Source organism: Megalops cyprinoides, chromosome 24, assembly GCF_013368585.1.
Source record: "Megalops cyprinoides isolate fMegCyp1 chromosome 24, fMegCyp1.pri, whole genome shotgun sequence".
Taxonomy (NCBI): domain Eukaryota; kingdom Metazoa; phylum Chordata; class Actinopteri; order Elopiformes; family Megalopidae; genus Megalops; species Megalops cyprinoides.
This window is the reverse complement of record NC_050606.1, coordinates 19,825,928-19,852,191: the sequence shown is the minus strand read 5'-3', so window position 1 is coordinate 19,852,191 and position 26,264 is coordinate 19,825,928. Positions and strand designations below refer to the sequence as shown.

The window sequence follows — 26,264 nt, the reverse complement described above, 5'->3', positions numbered from 1 at the left end:
CTATGGTAAATCTTTTCCTCAGAAGATCGCAAAGGTGGAGCGATTAGAGGAAGCTGATGACGGACCTATTAATCCCATCAGTACAACGGAGGCATCGAAAGCTCGCGGAAACGCTTGGATGGGAATTGGGCAAATGTTCAGACGCATTCAAATTTTATATGAAACCGGTGATTAATAGTTCTTTTTTACACTGGCAATCTGCATTTTTATACATTTCTTTGTTTACTGTTTGTGGGGGGAATTCTCTGAGATATTAGCTACATGATATACATTAGGTGCTGTTGACATTATAGTTGTCTAGTTTTGAAATTTCTCTGTATATCAATTCTTCCCACCTGGAGTGTTGCCTATCTAAATGGAATTAGTTGAGATTGAAGTCCCTTGTCAAAGGAACAGACATGGTACATGGGTGCAGTTTGCTTCACGGTGAGTCTGCTTTTCTTTTCGTTTAACTGCTGGAATATTTTCACTTTAACGGCTTCAGTTGCGCGATATCGGGTCAGCGCACTGTTGGTGTTGCATCATGAGTGTTCATTCAGCGTTTTTGGTTTATGAATAACGTATTTTGTCAAAGAAAAAAAAACACGATTTCTTGAAGGCATAGCAAGGTCCTTATAGATATAACATGCGCTAGTCACTGGCTGACTGAATGCAGTCATGTAGGGTACAATATGTGCGGACGCAATATGTAATATGTGAGGGATCAGAAGTCCTTTTCAGTCTTAATAATTTGAGACGGTTGTTCATTATGAAACGAACGGCACAAGTTTTTGGGAGCTTTGAAGAATTTACTTTATAAAGGTTTCTCATAGTTTATAAATGAACGTATTTTGGAGTCGTTAACGATACGAAGTCATTTATGTCCCTACCCATTCGTTATTAATTGACTTTATGTTCATTTTCATGAAAGCACGTCTTTGGAAAAAATCTCCTTAATGAGTTATACGTGTACGTTATGACAAATTAAGTAAAATAATAGAAAGTGATATATTCGTGTTGATCCAGGTTAATATAATGTTTTTATCGCTGCTCATTTGAACCATTTACCAGTAAACATACAGTGGTTTGGCTTCCTGTTATAATATTTACGAAAATGCCTCAGGATATGATCGCGTTTGGTGGAGAAATTAATATTGTAAGTACGAAACCTCACACACTTACTCTACACACAACGTCTTTGTTTTCTTTAGTTTGTTGCTTTTTTATTACGCAGTGCTCTCGAAAACATACGAAGAAATATGTCTCATTAGCTTTTTCCACACCAATTACTATTTCCTCTCTTGTCGCAGTTGTTGCAGGTCTCATCATACTTGGGTTGTCCGGGGCAACGAAGAAGACAGGAGGTAACGTTACAATATTCCTGCGGTCCTGATTCACCATCACGTATTACTTTCTTCAACTCCATTTTCTTGTTTTGACGGATAGTCTATTAATCTCAAGTGCGCCTGGAACGCGCCGTTAACAAGCGGGTTTCAGCGAGTGGCCATCCAGGCGCATGAGATGAGCATCGCAGCCCCTGCCATTTTAACTCTTCTGCTGTTTCACTCGAGCACCACGATTCAGGCCGAGCCTCTCGTGTTTTACAGTGAGAAACAACTCGGGAGTCCAGCCAGCAGGTCAATGTGGCACCTGGGTGAAGGAGGCGGACGGAGGCATCTTCACTTCTCCGAATTACCCCGACAAATACCCCCCAGAGCGAGAATGTATTTACATTCTTGAAGGTAAATGTCCCCTTTCTCCATGCAGTCACCTAACATTCCTCATACCTATGGCATAGAGTAGACCATGCCATAGGATAGTGTGCTGTTGTGTTTAGTATTAGCATTGAGTGCGTATGTCACTAGTGAGATTGCTCACACTTTTGTCCTTTTTGTCTCTAAAGAATGAATTAAACTGTAAACGACTTCTTAGCACCTCTTAGAGTACACACTGGATCCATATCAAACAAATGCAAATGGAATGATTTGGTTAAACCCTTGGTGTATAATGAAGCTTAAGTTACTGTTTTAAACTTGTCTAGCACATGTCTAAACAGCTGCTAATACCACCAACCTATTTTTAAGTTCCTCCACAGCTAACAAAGCAAACAATTTTGAAACTGTGCTGCAAAGCCATTTTGGGGCATACCTTATGTTTAATTTATCCTTTAGGAAAAAGGAAAAAGTCTCATCCTCAGGAAAAGGTCCATCAAGATACAAAATCTCTTATTCAAGGAGGTCCTGGCCAAGAGGCAGTATCAATTACAATGCATATGAATTTCAAACAATACACCCATTAAAATACAATACACAAGTATACCACTCATATGTGGAAAGCACAGAATCAGTACAATAGCAAAAAAAAAAAAAAAAACATATTCATTCACTGGCATACTTTTAAATGTTGTTTATTCATGTGGGAAAAGGGTTGCAGAAAGGTTCATGTTACAGAAAGGTTGCAGAAAGATTTCACAAACTTTTATAGCCGTTGGCATAGAAATTTGTAGGATCTGCACATCCTATCAGTTGAAATATTAATTTGCAGCAACATAGTTTGACGTCATCCAGCATGTAGGATGAGTCAATTGTGTCTTGAGGTAGGTAATAATTTCAGAATGCTTACCGGAACGGTGTTCCCTAGGTAATATATGAATCTATCTCACACCAGCCACTCAGATAAATCTTATCATTCTCGCAAGATGTCTTATTGATAAATATGTTTATGTATGTACTTGAGGATCATATTTTTCTTTTCTATGTAGATGTAGTAGATCAAAATGCTTCTGTGTTGTGGGCTGTTAAATTGAGTTCAGATTAAGTGAAAATTTCCTAATTAACTCTAGATTTTTAAACCATTAGACATAATAAGATGATTTAAAGTCTAAACTCCATGCCATGGCACCAGTTACACTGTTTTTGTCAAATAGGAAGATCTTTAAATATGTTTAAATGAAAGGTTGTACTGGAAACAAGGAAAAATGCTCTTATCCATCATGTTTTATGTGGTCCATTCTTTACTTTTGTAATTAACTTGCCAAAAAAAGTTATCATTTCTGCTGTTATCTAGGAGTCTCCCCACCACTTTTTCCCAAGGTCACGGAATAATTTTCCAGGTTTATCTCAACCAGCGTGGGTTTTTTCCGTTTTTATTTATCTTTTTTTTTAATTAATTTTTTATATTACCTCTGGATCTATTCCCTCTATGCTCTGTGCTATAACAAATACATTTGACTTGATTAGCATGCAGATTAGCATGAATGTGTAAAATGAGACATGTAGTGATTTTGTTTTCCATGTGCGTATAACAGATCTGAGAAAATGATATACATTCAGGTATGAAAAGGATAATTTCCTCAAAAAACGTTAGCTGAGCTGTCGTCATATGTAAAACTGCTCGTCATGTAATATCCCCACCTTTAAACCTCATTGTTTTTTGTTTGTTTGTTTCAGCTGCTCCGAAGCAGTGCATTGACCTCTACTTCAATGAGAAGTATTCAATAGAGCCTTCGTGGGAGTGTAAATTTGACCACATCGAAGTTCGGGATGGTCCTTTTGGCTTCTCCCCAATAATCGGACGTTACTGTGGGCAGGAGAGCCCACCCTACATCAGGTCCAGCGGGCGATACCTCTGGATAAAATTTGTTGCTGATGGCGAACTGGAAGCCATTGGATTTTCAGCAAGATACAATTTCACTCCAGGTATAAAACCTTTATTTTTTATCTTTACCAAACATAATCTTTATACAGTTCTGGTCAACATTATTGGCACCCCTGTATTTTAAGTACATCATGTACAACATCTTGAGAAATAATTGGAAATGCATCAACTTTGTATCATCAGAATACTTTAATAGGATGTCCAACGTCATTCAAGAAAAAAGATGCCTTTTCAACTTACATGTAATGATTTCACAGAATAAACATAAAATGTGACCTGGACAGCATTAAAGGCACCCCTCCCTAATATTTGGTTGCACAACCCTTGGCAGTAATGACAGCCTCCAAACCTTTTTCTTATAGCCATCTGTATGCTTCTTGCACCTGTCTGCAGGCAGTTTCTCCCAATCTTCAATTGCAATTTGTTCAAGTGCTTGAATGTTTGCAGGATTCCTTTTCCCAACAACAGATTTCAGCTCTTTCCAAGAGATCAGGACTCATTGCTGGCCAGTTTAAAACAGTCCATTTTTTTCCTTTTCAACCATTCTTTTGTGCTTTTGGATGTGTGATTTGGGTCATTGTCCTACTGGAGGACACATGATCTTTGACCCATACCTGCACTGACTACTACTAGACTAAAATATCTACTCCTTCTTTTCAGTTTAATTTGAATTCTTCAAAAGGGTGCCAATAATTGTTTATGTAGCAACATTTCTGTTTTTACACTTTTTCCAACCATTTCTTTTTAAATTGTTATTGTTTTATCCTGTGCTGTTCTGTATCAGTCAATGAGTGTATATTGACCACAGCTGTTTCACTACACACTTTTTTATGAGATATTGTACATTATGTACTTAAAATACAGGGGTGCCTATAATGTTGACCAGAAGTGTACACACTTTCGCCCAAGGTTTGCCTGGACTTGATGCAAAGCTGTCATTGTTAATTGCATGAAATGTGCAAAGCATTAGGGGTATCATGGTCTATAAAGACACACCGTGACAGAAGTGAAGCCTTACATCATATCTAGTACAGACACTCAAGTTTCCAATGATGGAGTGTCTAATACTTGACATCAGTAACCCAGTAAAAGAGAGACAGCCACACACACATCAAATCAAAACATAAGATGATGTTCATGTATATTCTTTCAGGGCACTATTTTAAGTGAAGTTTGCCTCACTTGTTTTGAATATGCATTGGGAAAAGTTTGGTTAATATCCGTGAGTGTGTTACGGTCACTCCTGTTCCTGATATTTTCTTGTTGATGCAGTGGTTGAGGCACTCGGCTCTGTCTGTGGAAATGAACTAATGCAGTGTGATGTGTACGTATGTATTTTGGAAATGTTACACTTTAACAGTTATAATGCAGAGTTCAGCGGCTGCCAAAAGGAATTCGAAATTAAGTGTAAGTAACAAAAAAGGAACCCTGCCTAAATATATCGTCGAAAGGTAAAGTAATGGTCAAAATGAATCTGATACATAAAAGGCGAGAAAAGGTGGAAGTCATGAATTCAGCTTTTGATGGGATTCTTGCAAAACAATGTGGAGGATCTGGAAAAAACATTTCTACAGTTAAATATATTAAATGTTGCTCAGAGTTAAGGAGAGGACCCTCTGTATATAGAAGAAGTAGAAGCTGTACTCTGAAAGCCGAAGACCTGTCATGTTTTGCTTTAGAAAGGAGAAAAAAAAAGTAATGGTTTTATTTCATGTAAAGACACTTATGTTGGTATATCTACCTTGAAGGCCTGAAATCAATGAAGATTTGTTCGAACCTCTGACTGGAAAGAAATTTGGCAATTAAAGTGATGACCCGAATGAATTAACCAAAGATATGCAAATATTAACCCTTACATTTCATTGTGAGGCAGATTTAAGGACAAACAGTGACTGAATCCAGGTCTAAATATCCTGAAGACCAGGAACTAGGTTATTTTGCCTGTGTCACCATTCTGGAAATAGGGCTGAAAATGTGCCAGAACAGCAATTTTTGGGGGGGAAAAAAAAGACTCAACTTCCGAGTTAATGAGACGCATTTACGACATGATTTACATAATCAGGGGCATAGAAATCATTTATTTTATTATTTTTTTTCTCCCGCGGAAGATCCAAAACAGGCTCGCTGGAGAATCCGGCGATTGTGTCAGCGCCAGTGGGAACACGTGCGGTTTTCAGACGGTGTTTGCGTGGCAGCGGTGCGCGGGGAGGGGGGGGGGGCACTTGTTACGCGTGATGAGTCTCGCTTTCGCACAAAGCCCAGCCTTCTCGCTCTCGCGCTTTGTGTCTCCAGCTGTCAGGAAGTCGAACGAAGCTTCGCGTGAAAGGCGAAGCGCTCCAAAAAGCGGGGGGGCGCTCCCTCCACACGCACAGGCTGTGTTTTCTGAATGCGGTGTGTAATCAACCCACTTAAAGATCTGATATTCCGGTAGAATATGCTGCAGCCAAATGCTCAATAGAATAACGTTACATGGCAGACCCCCCTCCCCCATAAAATCAAAGGAGCAAAGGGTAGGTATTCTCGTAGAAAGTGCATTAAATCCACCGAGGGAGGTGCGGGAATTACTGTTATTCCATATGCGTAAATGGCAGCGCTACTGGATCGGTGCTTCTGGCCCAGAGGCTGAGGGTTTTATTCCCAGGTGTGGCACTGCTGCTGTGCCCTCTAGCAAAGCACTTAAGCCGAATTGCTGTAGTAAATATCCAGCTGTAAAAATTGATTATAGGTCGGATGTACACTCAGTGACCGCTTTATTAGGTACACCTGTACACCTGCTCATTGGTGCAAGTATCTAATCAGCCAATCATCTGGCAGCAACTCAATGCATAAAATCACGAAGACATAGTCAAGAAAATCAGTTGCTGCTCAGACCAAACATCAAAATGGGTTGGAAATCTGGTTTAAGTGACTTTGACTGTGGGATGATTGTTGGTGCCAGACGGGGTGGTTTGGGTATCTCAGAAACTGCTGATCTCCTGGGATTTTCACGCACAGCAGTCTCTAGAGTGTATGGAGTATGGTGCGAAAAACAAAAAAACATCCAGTGAGTGGCAGTTCTGTGGGCGAAAACACCTTGTTAATGACAGAAGTCAGAAGAGAATGGCCAGACTGGTCCAAGTTGACAGGAAGGCAACAGTAACCCAAATAACCATACGTTACAACAGTGCTATGCAGAAAAGCGTTTCTGAACATACAAAACATCGGACATTGAGGTAGATGGGCTACAGCAGCAGAAGACCCCTCTGGGTACCACTCCTATCAGTTAAGAACAGGAAACTGAAGCTACAGTGGGCACAGGCTCACCAAAACTGGGCAGTAGACAATTGGATGAACATCACATGGTCCGACAAATCTCAATTTCTGCTGCGACATGCAGATGGTAGGGTCAGAATTTGGCGTAACAACATGAATCCATGGATCCTTCCTGCCTTGTGTCAACGGTTCAGGCTGGAGGTGGTAGTGTAATGGTGTGGGGAACATTTTCTGGGCGCACATTAGGAACCTTAATACCAATTGAGCATCCTTTAAATACCACAGCCTACCTGAGTATTGTTGCTGACCATGTGCATCCCTTTATAACCACAGTCTACCCATCTTCTAATGGCTACTTCCAGCAGGATAATGCACCTTGCCACAAAGCACACATCATCTCAAACTGGTTCCAGGAACATGACAGTGATTTCAGTATACTCCAGTGGCCTCCACAGTCACCAGATCTCAATCCAATAGAGCACCTTTGGGATGTGGTAGAACAGGACATTCGCAGCATGAATGTGCAGCTGACAAATCTGCAGCAACTGCGTGATGCTATCATGTCAGCATGGAGCAGAATCTCCAAGGAATGTTTCCAGCACCTTGTTGAATCCATGCCACAAAGAATTCAGGCCATCCTGGGGGCAAAGGGGAGTCCTACCCAGTATTAGAGAGGTGTATCTAATAAAGTGGTTACTGAGTGTATAAAGTGTTAAAAGGTGTAATATTTGCCCTGCAAAATGGTGCCTGCTAAGAGTTTCAAAAACTCACTATATCTGGGTGCATATTTGGCTTATACCAATAATTTTTAGCATTAATTAAACTGCGTGATGTTTTATGATACATTATTGGCATTTAGCAGATGCTATTATCCAGAGCAACTTACATCAATTACAGGTTTTTACAATGTTATCCATTTACACAGCTGGATTTTTACTGAGGCAATTGTGGGTTAAGTACCTTGCCCAAGGGTACAGCAGCAGTGCACCCGTGGGGAATCGGCAAGGCTTTCGGTTACAAGTCCTGTTCCTTAACCACTATGCTACACTGTCACTTCACTAATAGCTGTGATAATAAAGTTTGTGCCACTGGTCACCTGGGATCACTTAACATTTGTCAATGTAATAAGCTTCATTAAGCAAGGATGGTTAATACTTCACGCATTGCTCAAGCTACATATCAAACTAGAAGGAAATTGTTAATGTTGCAGCGGTTAAGTGGTTTGTCACTCTGGACACCCCCGTTGCACATGGGACAACATGGTATTGTTCCGTGCAGTCCAAGAGCGAATTGCAAGTAGGCGTGGCTGTAGGTTGTTGATGTAGAGTAACTGCGTTGTGGCAGATTGTGCCTTCAGAGGGTGTGATTGGCAGGATTGGTAAGCTCCAGCCTCACACCCATGGCTCGGTGTGATTCTGTTTCGAGGTGCCTAGCAACATGCTTGTGCAACATCTGTCTGGCGCGCTGACAGCAAGGTTGCTGGTGTCAATGTTGTCAGACATCCAAGTGATTTGGCACCTCTAGTCACTGTGGCACCTTGAGGAATGTTGCGAGCAGAATCAATATCCAGCCTGAATGGGTGGGCCCTAAGCAAGAATTAAAAAAAAAAATCCACAGCATCTGAGTGTCTGGTTGACCTTGGCGACATGCAGGACCTTCCAAAAAGTCTTGAGGCGAGTTCTGGGGATTGATGACTTGGGAAATTCACTCAAATCTGTGCAGTGATTTAGCTCCTCTGTTAATGAGACCCAACTCTCCGCAGTAATGCTATACATGCTTTAGGCAGACCAGGGGTATCACAGTCCTCTGTAAGTCCTGCAGTGCTGACCCCTCCCTGACTCAGATGTATGGGATCCCTATACCCCTACATTGTAAGGAACTCACAGAATCCTACAAGGACAATTTAACTTAAGTTTATAGTTTATTGAATTTTTAATTTTTAAATTTTTGATAGTGAGACATACAGTACTAACTGCATGTCTGCAGTCCCCAGTTAAATATTTAAAAAGATGAAACACCACACAGTGTCACCACAGCCCTTTCATTGAGGTCTGTTAAACCATTTACAAGGGTCCTGGGTGACCTTTAGCGTAAGATTGAATCCCTACAATCTGTTGTCGTGTCACATATACATTACACATTCACAGAATTAACACTCTAGTGCTAAGTAATCCGCTTAGTTAAGTTTTGTAAAGAGAGATTTTACTTTACTTTCATATCAACCTCTGAAGTGAAAAGCTCTAATCTCACTTTCTGAAAATTTTCCTAGTTTTTTGTATGTCTGTGAAGCCTTTGATTATGGAAAATTGGGGAACATTTTGGTGTTAAATCAAGCATTTATACATACAGGAGAGAATTTTGAACAGCTGGGATTATCAACAGTTCCACCTTAAATCTGTTTGTATATGATTCATAAATAAAATTCATAAATTGTTTACCAACACCAAGAGACATGCTTAAATGAAACAGAATTAAATAAAGGTAGTTTTCATTTTCTATTTCAGTATATATTATAGTATTATGAGTGTTCTTTGATATTAACACTTCAGGAATGTTCAGCAGGTTCATATTTAAAGAGATCATAATTCAATTTAGTGTTATTTTTGTAGAAATAAAAATCTTTTCACTCAACTTTTCCATCTAGTATGTTTTCTCCTCCTTGTTAATTACATCAAAAGCTGGTTTTACACTTTATTTTTTATAATAAAATATTGAATTTGTAAATGTTAACTTAAGTTTACATTTGAACTTTATTAAGTAAAGACTAACTTCCCCTGAAAACAGAAATGAATCACCCAATACAACAGAATGGTTAAAATCCCTTGAGCCATAAAGGTTATATGGACACTACCTGCTCTCCTTTCACATATTTCGTTATGTGTTTGCTGTAAGTTGCAGGTAAGGTAATGTGTTAACAGATGGACCTAACACCACAGGGATGGGAGGCATAGGTGTGAACGTGATGCGTTTTTTCATCTTCAGCACTGAACCTGGTGTTCGTCGTGCTCCCTTCCCGCTGGGCAGATCACTTTACGGTTGCGCCTCTCGCATTATTGACTCCTTTTTTTGGGGGGGTGGGGGGTGCTGTGTGTTTACACGGAGCCCTTTCAGTGAGGTGGCCGGCTCACGCCCCACAGGTTCGCAGCAGGTGTTGGCAGCGTCCGCGCGCGTAGTTGAAAGCACAGCTCTTCATTAACAGTGCAGACACAGCGTCCCGCAGCTGTAAGGGAGGTCATCCAGTCCGTCACTCGGCGTAGTTAATGAGCACGTGTCCTCTGCACGGAGCGCACCGGGGCCTGCCAGCCACGGACTCACTCTCACAGGAGACCCAGCCGAGGGTTAATCACCTCAGGAGCTTTCATAATGCCCTACCGCGAGCCGCTCTGTCTTTCCTATCCTAATCAAAGCCAAATAGCAGAAAATCGATGTTTACTCCCAGGTCCCAGGTTTTGCGCAGTTCCTTGTTTTGAGTCCAATTAAGACACAAAACAAGCATGGAGCAAGCCGCTGTACAGGTCCCGCAAATGGATGTGAAGTTAATTTCACTGCCAATGGCAATTGTCTGGCTTGGTATAATTGAAGTTCCAGACAAGTGTTCGGGAGGAGAATTTTTAGACAATTTCCCCATGCAGTCAATACTTCCATCCAGACCTCAGGTATAAAAAAACCCACTCTCCGCTTTCTTCTCATGTCACCTGTTCATAGCATCCATCATTCACCCCATCTCATCTATATCTTTCCTCATGTGTGATGTCCAAATGAGGGGTGGGGGGGGTGGGGGGGGGGGGGTCAACAACTTCGGCCCATGGCAAGGTGTGACCCCAAGCCAAACATCTGTACCCCTGTGTCCTCATCATCAGCAATGCTCACTGTTTAGAAATTCATACCTAGTGAACTCATTTTAGCTCTCTGCTGTTACATTCATGCCATTTGGGAATACTGCCATCCATCTCCAAATCAGGACTATGTGCAGAATTAACAAGTTTTCTGGCTATGCTCCTGTAGATTTACTGTTTCAAACAATGTTCCTTTAATGTATTTTTACAGATTTGCTGCATTTTTTTTTTTTGTCTCTTTCCTCTGGTGTGCCATTTGCAAAGATAAAATGATGATACATCACCACTGCATAACGTGTTGGGCTGTTGGATCGACATTTCTGGCAATCACGCCATTGCTTTCATGCTGTGACACATTTGCCAGCAAACATGGAGCCACGCTTCTGAATCATGCAGCATCAAACACAGCTGTGTGTGCGTTTCCCAGGAAGCCGCATCACTTCCTGTGATCGCTCACTCATGTTTAGATGGTTCACTTGACAGCCACAATTGATACTTAGTGGGACTTCGGATGTGCAAGAAAATGAAACTGCATTCGACAGCAGGGTGGCTTAATATCCAGTAATCAGGAAGTAACGCCTCATGAACTCGGTAATGAGTGGAGTTATTGCTCTGCGGTGTCATGCTGTTGAGCTCTCATTAGAAATTCACTGATTAGCTCAAATCAAATGACTGATAAGGGTTAGCTCCACCCATTTTGGGTGGAACAAAACCTCCTATCACTCATACTGTGGTGCAGTACCACAGGGAAGACCACAAGCAGTACTGGCATCAAGATGACTTTTTGAAATATGCTTTTCCTTTATTTAATTTGTGCCCATAATTGTGTTTAGAGTCTTGAACCTGTTATGTATAAAACATGATTTATTTGAAGTTTAAAAGCAAATAAAGTGTTAGTAATATAGTTTGAGAATATATAAACATTACAAAGAGGTGTTAACCACTTATATCACTTTGTTGGGTTGTAATTCCCCTGTGTGAACATGTGTATGTTGTTTATGCAACGTCACACCATAAAAAGCCATCTGTTCACATCTGGGGAGTGAAAGGGAGGGTTGCAGCAATAAAGCCTCAGACTGGATAACAGGTGTTGCAGTGTAACAGGCACAGCGGGGAGAAATCCGGGCTTAGAACCAGAACGTTGCCATTTCAAATCCCAGGTGGGACCCGGTCGTCGCGCTCTTCAGCGAGGTGCTCCGCCAGAAATACCTCAGTAAGCAAAAATGCTACCGGAAAGCGGCTCCTGCCTCCGCGGACACGCTGTGTTCCGCAGTCCCGCCCGCGGTCGGTTCACGCTAAACGGAGTGACGCGAAAACGTCGACAGCGTCGGCAGCCGCTTCTCCCTCGCCCTTTAAACCCGCAGGGTTCGAGGTTCGAAAAGTCAGTTCGGTGCCGGCAGAGTGCGGGGTGTTTATCTCCGCGGCGTGCACCAGATCGAGGAGCGCCGCTGCCTGATCTCTCTCTCCAGTTTCTTATTTGGCAGGCTCGGTTAATCAGGCCAGGCACATAAAATCGTGCTTCATTTTTACGATTGTTAATATCATTTTCCCCCTGAAAACGCACGGCAGAGGAACAGGCCTGTTCCAGGAAGTGAAACCGCGAGATAAGAGCGGCAGTCTTGTGCGGTTACGTTCCTTGCTGCGTATGAATATTCAGATGCTTTACCAACAGCGCCATTCCCTGACTCAGTGCGTGTGTGATGTGCTCTCGTTAAGTCATTAAAACCCAGAAGGGTGAGGAGCTTAATTCTGAGTTCTAAAAGACGTGGCGGTCATCTTGATAGGCGTGGTATTTTTTTTTTCCTCACTTGGTATAGCCAGATATTAATGAGCTGGCTTGCATGGCAGCACAATGAAGAAACTACAACCTTCGAATATGGTTCAGTCTAACACAATGAAAATGATTTGAATTCTGTTTAAATTTGTGCTTTTTTTCCTGATTCTAATAATTAACTAACCTTTGCAGGGACAGCATGGATGTCTCATGACAAAGACTGACACATGAAAGCATAGAGGTTTCAGCAGTGCATTGATGCTTTGTTTTTAATAATGGAGAGTATTAGTTTATGAATGGAGCAATAAAATATGTTAAAGGGATGGCAAACCACAGTCAGTGAATACTAATGTTGCCCATGGCCTATTATTCTAAAACCCCTTTCACTTTCATCACCCCAGATGATGAGTGTAATGTAACCCAGCTGTTCTGTGGTTTTATTGTATGTTTGTGAGGAACCTGTGATCACCTGTCTACTTGACTGATCTAAAGCTCTCAGAATAATTGAACTGCACAGCTATTTTTTTGATCATGTCTCAAAAGTCCCAATTTCTGGGAACAAAAACGTCTTTGATCTTTGGCAAGGTAGAGTTTTATTAATGGCAAAAGACAAAGCTATGACTGCCACAGGCATAGTGTCAGCTTTCCAGTCTCTTCTTATTAAAGGCTGTGTGGAAGGCTGACTTACCACCATGTCAAACATATGATACAGCCTGGCATTGTTGAGAGGGCACTGGTCCTGTCACAGAAGATTATACAATCATTTGTTAAGAAGACTGTAGCTTCAGATTTTTGATGACATTTTGGTGCCCCTGTAAGAATCTAAGGAACATATAAGATATATTCTGTAAATTGACCCGGACAAGGGTGTCTGCTTGCTTACAGAATTGATGTAGATATGTGTTGGATCACAGCAAGTATGACAGTTTCAGCAGCAGTGCACATATCCCTAAAATGAGATGTATGTAAAATGATGATAGTATTTAAACTTTTTATGTAACGGCATCAGTAGATCACCACTGTACATTGCATTCTGCTCTACGGGGTGGTTGAGATACCTGGGGAATTCCTGGAACTTTGTCCTTCAGACCTGTACTTTGAGATGTAACTGCTGTATGCATGCACTGCCTTTGATTTTAATGGAGAAACACATTCAGATACCACATTATACTAACAAGTAACGGTTAATGTTTATATGAGGCATAGATACCACGGCCTCATTATTCTCAAATATCTGACTTGCAGCACTTTTCAAAGGTAACAAACTGTCCCCTGCTTGTTATCTAAACCCCGGTAGCTTATATGGCATGCCAACAGTCTAGACACTTAAGTTACTTCTGCTGAGGACAAAGGTGCTTATGAACCCTTCAGATAGTACATTTTCACACTATGAAAGGACTTACTGTTGTGAGGTGTCCAAACAGTTTGGTGTGCCATGTGTTTTAACTAAGGGCAAGTTTAAATGAGGGCATTTTGAATTTAACGGCATTTCTCTTTAGCTGAATGTTTTAGCTGTGGCTTCCTTCCTTACATATGACCAGAGCTCAATGCATGTCCTTGTTGAGTAAATGCACGGCTATGGTGCTGTTATCTATTGTAAAACATACAGCGTGAAGCAGGATTGTACGACTGCAGGGAGTGACAGGTGCTTAGTGTTTATGAGGTTGCCGTGTCCCTCGCTGCCAAAGGATGGTAATGGTGTTTAACTTCAAAAGCTGGTCCATTTTGGAGGGATCACTCTGACACAAAGCACAGAGGCTTTGGGAGGGAAGCCCGCTGCCCCCTCAGTGGCTGTAGTCTTCCCCCTGTCGAGACTCGGAGAGCTAGCCGAGCATGACTGAGCCTAAAATAAGACTGTAATGCTTTTGCTCTCAGTGGGTATTTTTACTAGCATCTAGCGCCATCCCACTGTGTAACACTTCAGGAAATGAGCAGGGCTTATGCTGAAATAAACTCTAATGCTGGTAGAGTTTATGTGGATCAGGAATGCTTGCAGTTACACATCATAAAGCATTTTCTGTGATTTGGTCTGGTGAAAAAAACACCATGAAACTCATATGTACATGTATGTGAGTTAAAAAAGCTGAAAAAATATTCCCAGTAGTACCCTTCTGGCAACCGAATATCAGAGTTCACAGCAATTCAGCGTTATCTGTTTAGTAGATTGTAAAAGTAAAGTACCCTGAAATGAGACTGTAAGAGATACATATGGTTTGCAGCGTTATCAGGTAGGAACATCTGAGGCGATGGAGAGCAGGCGCCCAGTCTGGAGTGCTACAGGGGCTCTGCGCTGCAGGAGTGGAGATGCCTCGCATGGACACGCATGAAATAGGGGTTCGAAGTGCACGCGGGATCCTAGTGGCACCCACCAGCAAGCTGCCCCCATTTTAAAGGCTTAGTGGAGTTTTCCATTAAAGTGGAAAACACTTGGTGTGGTTGAATTACACTGATCTCTAGGTGCTGTACATGGCATGGAGGCTTTGGTTTCTGTGTTTGAAGTTTCTTCATTATATTTGCATTTAGTCATCTAGCAAATGCTGTCTCCCACAGTGACCTACAAAAGTGTGGTCAATAGGTTTACGCTAAGAGCAGAAACGATGCCAAATCATATAATATAATAATCATATAAATAACAGGAATTGTTACATAACAGACAGTTAAGTATGTTAATGTATATGTTCTCATTGAATGGTATTAACTGTGGTGCTGCTTGAAGTATGTATGTTTCTGTCACTTACTTACAGTCCAGTTTTTTTGCCAGTTATACAGCTGGATGTTTGCTGGAAGAACTCCACTCACGTAACGCTACTCCAGGACCACCAGCAGGGATCCTCCTTGGCTTTGAAACTGTTATACAAGCTCAGATCCTGGACCATTTCCCCACGTCACTTTGCTGTGTGTAAAATTTTTAAATGTGCAGAAGGAATCCTCAGCCCCTCATGTTGGCTGCTGCTGTTTAAAATTTTTTGAACTATGATGTCATGTCCATCACAACATTATCAACATCTGGACCAGAATGGGTTAACAGTTCAGTGGTTGGAGATGGTCTGCTTTAGAGCCTTATGGTTGGGGATGGTCTGCTTTCGAGCTGTGTGTTTGTGGATGGTCTGCTTTAGAGCCATATGGTTGGTGATGGTCTGCTTTAGAGCCATATGGTTGGGGATGGTCTGCTTTAGAGCCATGTGGTTGGGGATGGTCTGCTTTAGAGCCATATGGTTGGGGATGGTCTGCTTTAGAGCCATGTGGTTGGCAATGGTCTGCTGTAGAGCTGTATGTTTGTGGATGGTCTGGTTTAGAGCCATGTGGTTGGGGATGGTCTGGTTTAGAGCCATGTGGTTGGGGATGGTCTGGTTTAGAGCCATGTGGTTGGGGATGGTCTGGTTTAGAGCCATATGGTAGGGGATGGTCTGGTTTAGAGCCATGTGGTTGGGGATGGTCTGGTTTAGAGCCATATGGTTGGGGATGGTCTGGTTTAGAGCCATATGGTTGGAGATGGTCTGGTTTAGAGCCATATGGTTGGGGATGGTCTGGTTTAGAGCCATGTGGTTGGAGATGGTCTGGTTTAGAGCCATATGGTTGGGGATGGTCTGGTTTAGAGCCATATGGTTGAGGATGGTCTGGTTTAGAGCCATATGGTTGGGGATGGTCTGGTTTAGAGCCATGTGGTTGGGGATGGTCTGGTTTAGAGCCATGTGGTTAGGGATGGTCTGCTGTAGAGCTGTATGTTTGTGGATGGTCTGCTTTAGAGCTGTATGTTTGTGGATGGTCTGCTTTAGAGCTGTATGTTTCTGGATGGTGCTCTTTAGCTAAACACGTCTCTTAGCATGACTGCTCACTGGCAGACTACACATGTGAGCAGAGGCGTTTTGCGTTTTCAATGAATTGCCCAGACTCGCAGCCCGGTTACAGCATGGGAATGCTGCATAATTGCTCCATTCAGCATCCGCGCATCATAGACGAGAGTGTTGTGGAAATCCTATTAAGAGGACACGCTGGCTCATTTGATCCTCCCACGCTTTAGTACTGTAACGCCGAGCTGCATAGGCCAGCAGTCGGCATACCTCCCATCCCCCGCACGCCAGAGACTCCGCCGGGCTCCGTTTGAGGGTAACCTCGCACGCTGCTTTCTTCGCAAAGCGGCCCAGGCAAAGCCTTCAGTCAGGGCAGCGCTGGGGCTTTTTAAATGAGCCGCAGTAACAACAGGGGTCAAAGAGGGGAATTCAGACCCCTGCAGTTCCAAGTGAAATAGTACCCCTGTCTCCTGTTTACTTGTCAGCGGGAAGAGGCGCACCAGTTTGTTTACTTGTTTGTTTACTACAGACTCCTAATGAGCGCCAATGAACGCTAATCCCTTCCCTAATTCCCCTCTGCGCCGGAGGGATAATGTGGCCGGGCCTGCCGCTCGCCTCTGTTTCATACATCCGAGGGAAGGACTACACGGCTACGGCAAACGGCACAGTCTGAGCACTCCATCACACTAACACGCGGGACGTTCGTCTTAATTTCCCCTGTCTCCATTTTGCCCCCAAGTCGTGTGGGCACGCTCACTGTTTTGTCAAAAAAAAACATTTATTCAAACGTAACTACTCTTGAAAGAAAGCGCGGGTGAATGCGACCTGGTAAAATATACATGGGTGGTAGCATTCAGCTGATAATTTGCCCGGGATGAATAACACTTGATCTTTATAAATGAGTAAAAGTGTTTCTCGACTAAGCTTACTTTGTGAGCCTTAAAAAGAAATTGCTGTAATTAAGTGCATATTTGAAAAGCTTGTTAGAAGCTTGCTGTGCCAGTTCACAGATTGGCTCACCTACTTAAAAGTTTACACTGCCTTTCCTGGTATTACCACTAACGAAATCTGTTGTGTCTGTGCAAATTAGTCAGTTATACACAAAACTCCACCAAATGTTGGCTTGAGTGTTACTTGAAGCTTATTCGATATACTAACTGTACATGATGTTGATAATACAGTGTAACAGAAGTATTGATGGCATGATATACTGCCTTCAAAGTGGATGCCATAAATATTCCATAAACCATTTACTTTCAGAGGGACTCTTGGGTTTCATGTTACTAGTTTGGCAATGTACCTACATCCTACGTGCTCTGTATTGTATGTGCTTGTGTGCCTTTTCAAGATGTAACATCTTTCTTGGAGTGGACAACTTCCTCTATTTTCTTCTTTCACAGTAAAAAAAAAAAAAGGAAATCTCAGCAACACATTTTTCATTGCGGCACCTCCGGCTATCACGCCCCTCTCCTTCCTTCAGCTGGGCCTTTTGTAATGCAAAGGAGCAGGATTTAATTCGTGATGGGGTTCCGAGCTGCGCTCTCGTGTTTTTTTATTCCGCCGTTTTAAACCGCTTTTCCTCTTGCCCTCAGAAAACTCTGTCATCCTGACTTGGAACCAGCATTGTGTTGTGCTCTGTGGGCTCTCGGATGTGCATGCCACTAATTGCAAGAGTGGGGTGCTTCTTTACAGCGACTTGAATAGTCTTGAATAGTCATTTGGGCGTTATTGTCGAGCTGACTGCAGCCTCTTTGAACATCGTACCGGTCACTGCAGTTAGTCTGTCCTTTTCCTGAACCCTTCTGCTTGTGGTATATTACTACTATTGTGTACCATATGTATTACAATATGTATAACTATGTATGTTTCTGATAAATGATGTTGAAGCAGTTATGTTACAATTTTCTGTGATAAATTGGACTCCCACCCTCATTAATAAGATACAGAACTGCCCAAATATCACCATGGTTTCCCTCTTTGGGCAAGAATGATAAAGTAATGACCTCTTAGTGCTCTCCTCTGGAATCTATTGGTCATCTGGAGCTCTACGGTGCTGAGATGAAGTTACTTTGTTCTCCCAATCCTTAAGGTGTTCCTTACAAACATGTCTGAGACCAGATAGATATAGATTTCCCATTTTATGTCGGCTGCATGGGTCAAAGGTGACAATTTTGCACTTGGAGGTGGTCATTTTGCAGTGCACTCTGTGGTGTCCGTCTGGGTTGAGTGGCCCTACAGGCACTGCGGCCCTCCAGGACCAGGGTAGAGTGGCCCTGATGAAGACTTAGAGCAGCCACCGCTGTGATCATTCAGTGTGAGTGCAGTCGCTCCTTGGCTCATGTTTAGCAGATGGGCTCCGCTATAGAGTCCTGGGTTATTATTTCCTCCTGAGCACAGTTTTCCTACTCTGCAGTTCCTGTGGCCGTGGGGAAATGATATTGATTCACAAAGGGCAACAGTGCATTGCTTCCCAAACACTGAAAAATGCTGTGTCAGTGTACAGTAGTGTGAATGAGGACAAATGTGCATCTGTCCCACAATCCCACAGGTGGTACTGCTTAATAGCAGCAGAGGTGACATGGTGCTGATACGGCACTCACACTCACACTTACAGTCCTTAATATCAAGGTGTCGTAAGCAGACTTCAGTAATAATACTTGCATTTGTAGATACACTTTTTTTCTTGTACTGGGAAAACGTTCCTTAAACAATGTAGTTTTAAGTCATTATTATGCTCATTGCAGAGCAGATATGTTTTGCTCTTCAAAATTATTTTGTGATCTCTAAGCTCTGAACTAAGATTTTAGAGATTTTCTTCACATGTTGACCATTTGCAGGGAGGTAATATGCTCAGACACAATGCGCGCTTTGTGCTGCAAACGCTAACGCTAATGCATTTGGCTCACAGTCACCTCCAAAAGTCTGTGCTGATGTAATATTCTTAATACCGTCATAAATCCAATTAATATTCTGCGGAACATCCTGAGCCTCGCCGTGCTGAAATAACGGTGTATTAAAACATAATTCTTTACTTTATTCTCCACCCCGAGCCAGAGGAATTCTCCAGCGCCGCGCATAACCTAGACGACCGTGCATGAGTCATTAGCGTAAAGGACCGCCGTTTAACCTTCAGTGACCGTGCCGGCGGAAGAAATCTTATGCGCTGAAACCGTGCGCGACTCTGTTTTCGGTCATTTCGCAATTTGCCGCTCGGGGACCAGCGTTCTAACCTTCAATTAAAACGTGTCTTTCTGACGCTTGTTGGGTTTGTCTCGGTAACATGTCCCACCGCCGAGCGAACCTCTCTCCCGTTTCTGCGGGATCAGCAGTGTGCCTGCACGATCTCCCGGTGGCTTTCAACTGCTCCGCCACGTGCGCTACCACCCCCCCCCCCCCCCCCCCCCCAAAGCGGAGATCGAACCGACGGGACAGGTGACAATAATGACAACACAGTAAAAAACAGGTAAAAGTGTACCTCTAGTTTAACTCAACGATAAGGTCAGTGAACTTTAGTGGCTAGATTGGTTGTCCCATTGACAACATAAAGGACTGAGAACTGGCCCTTCTCCTCCCTGCACATCTCTGTAATAAAGTATCTACCATGGTGATAATAGTTACAATGATGAAAACAACAGAAGTAGCCTTTTCCCATGTCACTTGGGACACATATGGACCCAACTGGCTTCAGCACTTTGTAAATGCAATATAAAGAATTGCAATGTTAAACGTCCCTGTTTAGTTGTAGGCTGAGCACTCGGTGAGATCACACCAACGATTGCCATTGCAGCAGCAAGCTTGAGCCTTGATTCATCTCACGGCTGGCTGACACTGAGCTTTGTTCATCGTGACATCATTCACTTCACTCCCAGCCGCCTGCAAAGGAACAGCTGCCCCTGTCACAACATCGCCAGGGGAATTTACAGCTGCCAATCACAGAGCGCCACACGTACCAAGCATTGACCTGCATCGGAAATGGGCGTGTTCCGCTCCCACCTTTGATAGATCACCGGGCAGAGGGTGATTGAGTCGTTCTCTGCGGGGAGGATACAGCAGCCGCGGCTCGTGATAGAGATCGCGCTGGATTCCGCGGGCCGTTCCAAGGTCTGCGCTTACCTCCATCGACTGCTCCGCACCGAAGGTAATAAATCACCACGGAGATAACGTGTCGGCCTACGCTACGACATGGAAGCAATTTCCAGGGTCGATGGTGAGAATAAAATGGAAAAAAAAGAAGTTCTTTTGTATTACAAGTGTCGAACAGTGTCTTTCGAATGCAGAGAGGTTTTGCTGCACAAACAGTACGTAGTTCCCCTCTGTCTCAGGGACCCGAATTCAGGAAATGCACAGTGACTGTAGCACATTTTGAGAGAACACTTTTCTGAGACCCGCCACGCTGTTAGCAGTGGCTTCTGGCCAGGGTGCAAACACCAAGTGCTCTTCAACTGTAAATCACTTCAATTGAGGCAGCATTGATCAAACACCAACCCCCCTCTCCCCCCACCCTAAACACAGTTTTGGGCAAAGCGCCAACGTCCCGGTCATAAATTAGCAACGGAGAGATTAAATGCTATTTTAAACCTGTGGCAAGTTTGCAAAAGCAATCTCAGCTTTACCGGCAGCACGGGAGTTATTCCTCTGTTCTCTTATTACCCTCTAATGCAGTTATGCACGATGGCTGGCCTGTACAGACGGAATCGATGGTTTGACGAGCGTTTAGCATTTGTTATTGTTTCGGCGCAGGGCCGGAGGGGGCTGTTTTGTATGTATTTGTTTATCTTACTGTGACACAGCCTCCGGGATCCAGGCGGCTCATGGCTTTGTTTGTGTTTCCAAACCCTGTAGATTTCAGCCTGAACAGCGCGAGTCGAGTTTCGCTGGGAAGATTGTCGTATACCTTGCGCTTAAAGGCCCATCTGGAGATTTGCATAATGTGTCAGTGGTAAAATATATGTACTCCCTTTCAAAGAAAAACATAATGACTTTACTAATATTCATAATACTTTTAGCTTTGAGTATTACATCATATTGTGCTATGTTTTATGAGAACTGCACACTTAACAGTCTTAGCGCAACCTGACATTAAGATACATTATATATACCCCCCCCGCCCCCCATGTCTTTGACACACCCACATGGCGGTGGGGTCTCCCAGGCTTGACAGCTCGATTGGGCAGGCTGGAGTATGGAGGGAGGCGTGATCTCCCAGGCTTGGCAGCTCGAGCGAGCAGGCCGGGGTCTGGAGGGGGCAAGGTGTCCCAAACTTGAGGGCTTCATTGGACAGGCTGGAGTCTGGAGGGGGGCGTGGTCTCCCAATCTAGCTCAATGGCCAGATTCAGCAGGCAGCAGGCTTCTGGAGGGGGGCCGGCGCGGGCCTCGCTCCAGCTACACTCGCCGCTGATTAATTGGGCGACTTCATCCGTTTGATCAACCGCGTTTAACGCCTCGGGCGGACATTTATCAGGCGCTTATTTTAAGTGCCGTGCCACGGAGGCACGCGCTCCACGCTCCAGCTCCATCACCGCGCGGGAGAGGTGCACTCTGGGTGACAGGCCAGTGTTTGCAGGTGCTTTATCACATCTTTGGCGAAATGATTATGAGGCCGCGTTAATGTCTGAGCCAGCCTGCCCAGCAGACAGATCTGTGGGAGAGGATACTTAATGCTCAGCTTTATTTCAGTGGCTGGGCTTTTTTTTTGCATGCTGATGTGCCTTGAGTGGGTGGAGTTTGCACTCAGTTAAACGTATGATTGGCACACGATTGCAAACTCCGCCCATCTGGGAGTACACCAGCATGCAAAACGAGTCCACCTATTCAGCATCACAATGGCTCCATTACTGGGTGTTGAATACCTGTGATAGTATGACCTTTCTGAGCCACTGTCTAATTACATGAATTTCCTTGTTTTTGCCTTTCCCTGGCATTGCCCAAAGGCATGTGTGACTGATGGGGACAATAAATCAGATGCTGTGGTTTGGATACAAGCACTATGTTTTGAAGACAGAATGTAACTATTTCCAGGACAGGATGTTTATATGTGTTATGGATGGAGAAGTGTAGTCACACACATGCATTCCTTTGTGGTATCAGACAGTAGTTGTCTGTATTAAAATATGAAATATGCACATTTGTGTGCTGTGTCACGCCCACACCCTTCCCCCCTGCGTCACGCCCACACCCTTCCCCCCGCGTCATGCCCACACACTTCCCCCTGCGTCACACCCACACCCTTCCCCCTGCGCCACACCCTTCCCCCTGCATCACGTCCTCATGCTTCCCCCCGCGTCACTCCCTCACTCTTCCTCCCGTGTCACACCGTCATGCGTCCCCCCTGCATCACACTCTTACACTTCCCCCCGGGATGTGATTCAATAGGCAAGAAAGTAAAGGGGAGGGGATTCAATCAAATCACAAAGTCTTTCCAAGGCTGTTTTCCCCTGTCCCTTTACACTCCACTGTCAAGTTTATTTCAGCCTGAAATCCAGTGAAAGGATTGCACGACTAAATCAAGTTGGGTGTTTATCGAGTTGCTCGCCACGCCGTGCGAGTGGGCATGCAATTTCAGAGGCGTAGAACAGTTTTCCGTGGTTTTATAGTGTAAGCCCCAAAGATTATATCACAAACCACAGTTTACAAGGTGGGGGTCCCATGAATTCAGCAACAATCTTTAATCATTCCAGTCATTCCCAGCATCCTTCTAAGATGGGAGACAGGAGGCAGGAATCTATACGGTAGCCTCATAACCACGTGAGGGTGCGAGAGCAAAGCTGCAGCCAATGTTTACTTTGGTTGCGGTCTCAGGGCATGACTTTAGAAGGGAATTCAGTCCAACCACTATGGCATCTACACATTAATGTGTTACTTTCAGTTATTCTTCTGTAGTATTTTTGTTAATTCTTTTCAATGTCTGTCGGTTTTTAATGTGTCTGAATCTGAAAAAAATTTCTAAAAAAAATGGAAATTGGAAAAAAAGACTTTGTTTAAAGCATACCTTCATCCATTCAAATACCACATACATTCAAATGTAGGGGTAAGCATCGTAGTGGTTAGGCTTAAGTAAAACAAACAAAAAATGCACTAAAAAGAACAGTGTAACACTTAACGCTTAACGCTTAAACATGCTGCTCACAACTGTTTGTGTTTCACCACATCATATGTGTCTCAGCAGCTGTCTCTAGTCTGCTCCTCAGTAGTCTGTTATATGATGAGATGGTAAGAGCTGCAAAATGCTCTGTATTTGTAGAAGTTAACGCATAGCAGTAGGTTGTCCCAGAATCGCATCTCTGTAATATTTTAGTGCTTTAGTTCTGTCTACAAAGGAGGCATGTAAGAGGATATCCTGTGCACTGAAAATGTTCTAATACACAGATGTTCCACAGATGCAGCTTTTATGTATTTGTGTGCGTATGTGTGTATTTTGTATTTTCTGTGTATTCGTGTGCATGTGGGTGTGGGTGTGTGTGTGTGTGTGTGTGTGTGTGATTGCATGCACAGCCATGCATTTGTCCAGTTTTTAAACCGTTTTGCTCAAAACAATTTATATCATAAAAGTAGGATGCGTAGCCGTATGAATGTGTCAGGACGTAAATTCAAGCGTATGTGTGATGACTTCAGTAGGCGCGCATGCGACTCCTTCCCCATTACAGCAAACATGTCCCTGATCCTTACCAACTCCAGAAATCTCCTTCAGTAAAGCTCACTTTACCCAGCATGTATCATCACTGTCACCCCATATAAATCTACAGGAACTACCATATCAGAGAGAGAGAGAGAGAAAAAAAAACATATCAGAAGCAGCCAGAGATGGCTGCTAAAGGACACGAAGCAGGGACTTGTGTCAGAAATCAATTTGCGCGTGTCCTGTGGAGCAGCCACAGTAGGATTTAATCCCCCTTTCAGAGAACGACAGGGGCGGCTCTGTCACCGCGTTAAGGAAGTGGGCTTTTGAGAAGAGAACTGCAGGCTGGTTTCCCAGGTGCCGGCTTGCAAGAAAGGGGGTGGACCTGAGCTGCTTCAGGAGAATATCTACTGTAGGGGTATAATCCACCGGCTTAACAATGATACAATGTAATACCGAAACAACGATACATTGGAACGTGTGTAAGAATTCGCTTCAATGCAGTTCCCTACAATACATTTGGATACAATATGGTTCTACGTTATCTTAAAATTGCTCTTTGCTTTTAGCAAAATGTACATTATCTAAACATTTGTTCATTATATGCTGTTGAAATAACATTCAGTGTTGAGAGATAAGTAGGGTTGATGCAGGTGCTCTAGTTTTATCCAAATTGCAGCATTAATATCAATGTAAATAAATAAAGGAAGACTCATTGGTATGGATCAGTTCTCCCATACGACATTGATACTGTTTCATCAGTGCTTGGATGTCAGTGTAAATTGATATAAATTGCTGTATCATTACACCCCTTGTGAGTGCACAAACTAACAGGTGGAAACGCAACCTGTGGAATAGAGCATCAGCAAACGTATAGACATACATGGGCAATATGGAGCGACAACAGGGCTGTGGACTTCAGAGGAATTATGGGATATGACGTACCCTTGTCCCTGCAGCGTCGTGCCATTGTACAGAGTGTGCTGGCGTTCGTTAACCCTGTGACACTTTAGGCCAGCTGGTTCGCCACTGTGTACACCTGAGCATATTAGAAAAGTGCTCTGCAGTAAAATGGCACAAGGCTTCGCAATGCATACTGTCTTCAGTGGATTCGCAAACTGTGTTCCAGAAGTTCATCAGATCCATTTAAATTATTGGGTCAATGAAGTAATTAAGAGCAGTGGTCGGAGCAAAAGCCAGCATCCACACTGGCTCTCCAGGACGTTCAGTTACTCTGTTGCTTAGACTGCAGCGGACTGTATTTAACCCTGTCACGAGTAAGGTTTTCAATACAATACAGTCAGTCTGTGCAGAGTTGTTTTAGCAGGGGTATCATAGTTAATAACACTGTATTATGGTTAATGTGGCTTTATTCACATATATATTTGAATAAAGTTTATGTATGATATATATAAACTGCCCAGCCAGACCCAAATCTCTGTTTTATCACTGAATAATGATTCATATGCACTTGAGAACAGTTAAGGGACGTAGTATTCATTTTGTAAATGTGTGTCAGCTTGTCGCATCTGATGAGGCCGTAATCCACAGGCACAGGATGTGCTTTTGAGAGGGCAGTGTGCGCACACCCACACAGTCCGAGGCTGCCGACACGCAAATGCCTGCTTCTAAATACGCGCTCTCTCTTCCAGATCCCGACTTCAAAGACGTGGGGGACCCGAAGCCTCTGCCCTGTAGGTACAACCTTTTACCTCCGCCGAACGTGTCGCGGGCCAGCGGGGCGTGGCCCGGGCGCTCTCTAACTTGTCCTTCCGTGTGCTCTTCTGTGGCCCAGTGTGCGAGTTTGAGCTGGGGGGGCCGGAGGGGATCGTGGAGTCCGTGCAGATCAGCAGGGAGGGGAAGGCCTTGCAGACGGAGGCCGTGGACTGCAAGTGGTTCATCAGAGCTCCACCCGGCTCCAAGGTAACTGACCTACAGCTGATACACCTGAGCCTCGCATGAGTGACAGACAGCTCATACATCTTAGAAGCCACCCCTAAACACCCCTAAACATTTCTGTGATGTTTTTAAACAGCTGTGGACTGAAATATTGTATACAAATTATACAAATTATTATAATTGAGTATGCGTGTGTGTGTGTGTGAACATGCTATATATATATATATATATATATATATATATATATATATATATATATATATATATATAGCATGTTCACACACACGCATACTCAATTCACACTCACACCCAAGTCGGCAAAGTTCTTTGCATTTTGTTCCCAATTTTTCCACTCCTTTCTCCCAGACGTTGAATGTAGCTGGAGGGAACTACCGAACACGTATATGTGTATGTTTGTGAAGTGGTTAAAAGGGATTGCTGTGGGCTGCTGTTTAATGAGG

The 26,264-nt window shown here is 43.4% G+C and overlaps 1 protein-coding gene across 1 annotated transcript in view; it reads left to right on the top strand.

The window, feature by feature from the left end:
* The first annotated feature begins 365 nt into the window (after window positions 1–365).
* Window positions 366–26,264, top strand: part of LOC118771263 (neuropilin and tolloid-like protein 1) — a 45,304-nt gene continuing 19,405 nt past the window's right edge. Inside the window, exons 1-6 of the mRNA XM_036519208.1 lie at window positions 366–426; window positions 1,290–1,343; window positions 1,587–1,721; window positions 3,429–3,677; window positions 25,557–25,598; window positions 25,700–25,827. Of these exons, the coding sequence (XP_036375101.1) occupies window positions 399–426; window positions 1,290–1,343; window positions 1,587–1,721; window positions 3,429–3,677; window positions 25,557–25,598; window positions 25,700–25,827 (636 nt within the window). The 5' untranslated portion in view covers window positions 366–398. The remainder of the gene's footprint in view (window positions 427–1,289; window positions 1,344–1,586; window positions 1,722–3,428; window positions 3,678–25,556; window positions 25,599–25,699; window positions 25,828–26,264) is intronic.